The sequence below is a fragment of the Lolium perenne genome, chromosome 2 (genome assembly GCF_019359855.2).
Source record: "Lolium perenne isolate Kyuss_39 chromosome 2, Kyuss_2.0, whole genome shotgun sequence".
Taxonomy (NCBI): Eukaryota; Viridiplantae; Streptophyta; class Magnoliopsida; order Poales; family Poaceae; genus Lolium; species Lolium perenne.
In genome coordinates this window covers 148,439,592-148,445,793 of record NC_067245.2, presented here as the reverse complement: position 1 = coordinate 148,445,793, position 6,202 = coordinate 148,439,592, and the positions used below count along the sequence as shown (strand labels likewise).

The 6,202-nt window shown below is 45.5% G+C and overlaps 1 protein-coding gene across 1 annotated transcript; it reads right to left on the bottom strand.

Moving 5' to 3' along the window:
• Nucleotides 1-3,308: 3,308 nt before the first annotated feature.
• LOC127322126 (uncharacterized) lies at nucleotides 3,309-4,136 on the bottom strand. Its single transcript, XM_051351087.2, has one exon. The coding sequence runs from the start codon at nucleotides 3,976-3,978 to the stop codon at nucleotides 3,640-3,642; it is 339 nt and encodes a 112-aa protein (XP_051207047.1). The 5' UTR covers nucleotides 3,979-4,136; the 3' UTR covers nucleotides 3,309-3,639.
• Between the last annotated feature and the right edge of the window lie 2,066 nt (nucleotides 4,137-6,202).

Genomic DNA, 6,202 nt, shown 5'->3' with positions numbered 1-6,202 from the left:
TGACGCAACATCTCGCTGCGATAGCAGGATCACGGTGTGCCCCCGTTTCCGTGTATGGAGGGCGTTGCGCGTCACGGGCTAGTAACTTTGGTCTGTCGTCTTTTTTTTGTGGTAGCATCATCAAGCTTTACAATTTCCCACCAACATTTAGCTCAGCGGTACACCGTACACACATGCGCACACACGCGTGCTTTCTAACGAAACATGATACCGTGCCAGCACCCGTATAGCTTAAATCAAGGTATATAGCCGTTAGCTGTTCCTTGCTAATACGCTAACTTTTTTTTTTTTGAAGCGAGCTAATACGCTAACTAGATTGATGCGCAAGATTTTCACTTGTTAGCAGCTGAATAGACTAAGAAACTGCTTTGCTAGATTTTACCCTCCAGTTTTAATACCCTGACGGGTGATAAATCGTCTAGATTTCTCCTTTTAGAAGCTTTTGATGCTGGTTTCTTCGATGCAGGTTCAAAAATATGAAGACAAGTAGACATTTGGACTACTCCCACCTAGACGCTGGAGGCATCAACATGCATCTCTCCTGTTTGATCATCCGAGACTCCGAGAGCATCACTAGTAGTACCTCTAAACTCTCAAACTCTCGAAAATAACTGCTTTTTTACAGTTTACGACCGAAAAAACCCGTAGACTAGAACCCCTTAGCCCTCGAACCCCTTAACAGTTTATGATGGCGCTTGGGCTGAAGAAGCCTGCGGGCGCCAAGCCCGCCGTCAAGAAGACCACCTCGCGGAAGAAGGCCGCGCCGGCGCCCATAATCGCCGACCCTCCACCCGTCGTGCACGAGGTGCTCGATGTAATGCCCACAACAACGACATCGTTCATGAGGCTTCTCCAAGACGCGGAGGTGGACCTCGGGGCTCCTACTCTCGAACCCTTTGGGTTTTGTGATGAATTGGATGAAGAGGAGGAGGAGGAAGAGGAAGACGAGGAGGAGGTGACCGAGATTGATGCAAGCACCGTTGCCCGCTCCGCCGTGCGCGCGACAAACTATAGCGTGGCCGAAGACATTCTCTTGGTTCGTGCTTGGGCTGTTGTGGGGATGGATGCAAGCACCGGTACCAATCAAACCGGTAAACGATATTGGCAACACATAGAGGACACCTATTGCAAGATGAAGCCGAAGACCGGTGGGTACATCTCTCGTTCATACCGGTCGCTTCAAGGCCGGTGGGAGTTGATGAAGCCCCAATGTGCTCGTTGGAGTGCGGCAATGGCACAAGTGATTGATGCACCGCCTAGTGGAAGCGTGGAGAGTGACTATGTGAGTGCTTATGTGTGTTATTTTGATGTTCTATGCATATGTGTGTTCTTGTTATGAGTGTTTATACTATGCTATTTGTGGTTTTGTAGGAGGGCATTGCCGCCAAGAGGTACATGGAGATGCCCGCTTCCAAGGGCAAACCATTCGCATTTAAGCATACTTGGCAACATCTTAAAGATTTTGACAAGTGGAAGTTGAGGGATCAAGAGACCGCACCCAAGAAGGCGGCAATGCTTAGGATGGATGATAGTGATGAGGAGGAAAGGAACGTGTGCAAGCCCGAGGGAACCAAGGAGGAAAAGTTAAGAATGAAGATGGAAGCAGAGGCATCAAGCATGAGGGAGAAGATGGAGCACATGATGAAGTAAAGGGAGACATTGACAATGAAGACATTGGAGACAAAGATTCTTATCACCGAGAAGAAGAAAGAGGTGAAGCTTGTACAAGTTGAAGCAAGGCGTGAAGAAGCCAAGCGCAAGGCTGGAGAAAGAGCGTGCAAGGACGACTTGGAGGAGATGATGATCAAGGTCAAAGAAGCAAAGGGCATGGAAGAACTCATGGTGGAAGAGAAGGAGCACATGATGATGTCCAAGAAGGACATGGATGAAGAGCAATTGACATGGTGGAAGGAGTACAAGGAGGACATCGCGGAGAGGAAGAGGATATTCCGTGCCGCGTCCTCTACTCTTCGGGGTGACACTCCGATGAGTGGTGGTGGCGATGGTGGCGTGGAGGACTCCACCACCGACGCCTATGGAGGTGCTTGATGGATGTGGAAGTGGTCTAGGAGATGGCGCTAAGGTGCAACTTTTTGGTGACGGTGCCGATGAGAGGGGGAAGATGATGATTTTGTGATGTAAACTATTAAACCATGCATCAATGATCTTCATGTCCTAGTTTGTTTCAAGGTTGAATGTGTTTTTCTAGTGATAATTGTGACATGTCAAATAACAGTTTGAGGGTTTGTGAGGATTGCGACAAAGACCCTCGAATCCTTAAAAGTTTGAGGGTTTGAGGGTTCTAGTCTTTGCCCCTGTTTTTCACCCCTCAAAAGTGACAAAAATGCCAATTCTCAACCCTTAAAATGCTTTGAAGATTTGAGGGTTTAGGGGTACTACTAGTGATGTTATGAGCCTGTCGAGAAGCAGTTGTAGTCTGGCTTGTTTGTCCAGACTGCTCCTTGTAGTTGTTATTTCTTTTTTCCTTTGTTGTCAGTAAAGAGGAGAAAGGAAAGACCTCTTATTTTGAGTTGTTTGTAACAATGTTCAAGAAATCGTTAATCGGTAACTAATCGGTCTGCCTCAAAATGGAGATAAATCTCTTATCGGGTGATTAATCAATCTTATCGGTCGGTCATTTATCGGCTTATTTTTTTGTAAATCCTAATTTTCTGCAATAAATTTTCTATAGTATGCTATGTGAAAATAATTTTAGAGAATTGAACATAAGTATTACCTTGATTCCTTGCATTTGAAACAATAGAAAATGGAAATTTTGACCTAATGCATAGTTCTTCAAAACTATAGGACAAAAATATCAAAACGAATTTCAGCAAAATTTCACTGGAAATCGTCCGAAATATCGGTCATCAAATGGGAAAATCGGATGAAATATCATGCCGGCGACAAATCAGCTGGTATGACAAAATCTTATCGGCTACCACGATGAATCGGTATGTCGCCCGATTTTTTGAACCGTGGTTTTGTAATAACTGAACCTCGAGCCGAAGTGTTTCGGTTTCTTGATCTGATCGATGGAATCGGGGAGGTCCTCCTGTTGATTTTAGGAAAACAAGTCTAGACATGATCATCGACGGTGACCTCGGTTCTTTACACATTTTGTTGCACCATGTTTCGGTTCTTTACACATTTTGTTGCACCATGTTAACGTACCGGTCCTACATTGACAAAAACAAGAAAAATGCTAAAATGGGATAAAATCGTGTTTATAAAGTGAATATGTCGGTAGAGCCTCCACCACTAAATGAGGCAATATGCTTTGCAGATACACAAAATGGAATTCAAAATAAGACGATGAAAATCTGCCACTAGATTGAACTTTGGAGCTTCGCAATTGAATACAGGCAGCTGTGGCAGCTGAATTAGCAGATGAACTCACGTCAAACTCCGCAACACGGCTCCACTTCATGCACGCCAATACACCACTCAACCACTACTTAACGTCTTAACTAATTAGACACACACAAACCGAGGGCAATGGCAACACCACATATACGAGCCGTACATCTGACACAGCTAATCACAAAAGGCTTTTTATTAGACCACTAATGCATGTAATAAAGAATGCACAAACGCGTAGTACGGTCACGTAAGCGCGCACGTACTGGCAACGACCGCTTAAGGCAGGCCGCCGCCGCCGCCGCCTCCTCCTCCACCCCCGCCAGCGCCGAACCCGCCGCCGAACCCACCGAACGGCCCGGCGCCAGCCCCGAAGCCGCCGTGCGGGCCGAACCCGGCGATCCCCGAGCCGAGCGGGCCGCCGTTGACGCCGCCACCGAAGAGGCCGCCGTCATTGCTCCCACCGAAGACGGTCTTGGCTTCGTCGAGACCAGCGCCGTCACGACCGGCCTCAGCAGCAACGGTGTCGCAGTCGTCGCTGGCAGGCACGCCCCGGGCCGCCGCTGTCGCCACCGCGACACACAGAAGGAGGGAGGCGACGAGCCACCACTTGGCCATTGCGTCGGTCCGTGCGAGGTGGCTCAGGCGAGAGTGCAGCGGCAGGGGGTTCTGCTCTGCTGAGCTGAGCTGCGATGGCGAGTGCGCGGGAGTCGGGGGTTTAAAGGAGAAGAGGAGATGGACGGGTGCGGGCGAGTAAATGGCGTCAGACGGCAAGCGAGTAGTAGTGGTTGCCATGGCGCAATAACTTGGGAGTTGAAGAAGTAGATCGATCGGTGGAGTCATCCACGACAAGTTATTGCGAGCGCAGGGGATATGTAATAAAGGTACTGCAGTTGTGTCGCTTGTGCAGTTGTGCGTAGCCATGTCGGAGAACTCCAGAAATGAATTAATCAGCGGTCTTGTCTGTGAGCTCCAAAGTATTCTTCATCCACTACCCAATCCTATATAACTAAGAAGTTCATCCCCACTAACCTATTTCTCTTAACATGCAGCTATGACACCTCAGCAGACCCACCACATTGACTATTTCATATCCACGTCATCTATGCATGCAGACGAAGTGCGGATGGCTGCCCTATTCCTGTCACGCCTTCCCAGCTTCGCGGTTCTCTCCGCAATGTTTCAGATTTTGGTTTTGCCGAGTAATTAGCACCCACCTGTCCATTACTCTAACCCCTGGCCTACCCCACCAACTAATTCAGAGTTTAGACTGCTGTTTCAGTGGGCGGAGTCTTATCATCTTCCAGTGATAGTGGTGAAAATGAATCGTTTGAAATTGTAACCGGCAAGGAAAGGAAGCGTTGCCGGCCGGCCGGCAACCTTTTTATTACCTGTGCCCGTCCTCCTCACTTTTACTCAACTCGCTCTGCTTTCCTAGACGATGCCACCAGTCTCCACTTGGGCTTCTCTATTTCATGGTGGCATGAGCTTCCGAATCATTAGCATTCCTTCTCAAGCCGGTTCCACCTATGAGTTCGCTGCTTAATCCGCAATTTGAAGGTGCTACTGTCTTTTCCAGATCTGCATTTGAAGATCTCAATTCCCTTCTTTTAGGTATCCTTCATTGCTTGCAAATGGAGTACACTTTAATTGTTTGATACTTCTTGCTTATTGAATTTCTTTGTGAACAAATATGTCTCGAAGTGCAGGTTCCTGATAGAGCAAAAGCAGATAATCCATGCAAAGATTCTGGCATGCGTTGGTTCATTCACGTAGTTGCACAATCATACTTTTTCTGATGCCATCTAGCTTCATGACTCAATATGGCATTGCGGTCACCATGAGGAGACTATCCTAGGCGCTCCAGTCATTCCCCTATATTGTTACGTACTTCAAAGTTTAAGCTTACTTTGTGTGTTGGTCTTTTCTTACAAAGGTACAGTCCATATTCGGAAGGATTAAATTATGTAAGTTCAGTTATATTTATCTTGGCAAGATGGTTGATGATCTTCTGGCGCTGCCGATGGAATCTACCTTCGATAAATTCACTGTGTGTTTTTTGAACAGGGAGAAGAAGCACATATTGTTCTCTTGCAATCGAAATTATGTCCGATTGAAGGCTTCATCTATCTGGCTTGCAATGGAATTTCAGTGTGTATCCTATGCAATGGAAATTCGGTGTGCACTTTTCGAAGGAAAAGAATCACATAAATTCAATGTGTATGTTTTCCATAGGTCTATGAGATTTCCCATATTACCGTTCTAGGTTTCTCGACTAAAAGCAATGATATTGTAGCCTAACCAAATTGAATGCGTCATATATATATGGCTTTAGCCAGGCTTTCACAAGTAATCTGCCTTCCTATATGTATCAAGTATAATACGACAGATACCCATAAGATTGCTAAAAAAATTGTACTTAAAACATTATGTCAGGGTTATCATTTAGTTGAATCATTACTTTTTTCCATCTCCTCTTTACAAAATTTGTGGTTTTAGTTGTTTTATATATCAATTTTACATTTTTTACATGTTGGCTAAAAATTCCGCAGCATGGCGCGGGGTATCATCTAGTTCTCATAAAGCTTCATCCTCAATTCACTAGTACAGGTAAAGTATTGAGGATTAAAAAAAATACACTAAGATTTGAGAAAAAAGTGAGGATATGCTTAGACTAAACTCGCGAGTAAGCATTTGGTGCACATGAGCACCAGTGCTCTCAGTTTTTTTAAATATTAAAAAATTATATATCCGTGTTTCAAAAAATCATCACATTTATTCTATGAATACATATATATGTTCCGAATACTCGTGAGAAATTTTGGTAAAAGTTGCATTGTAT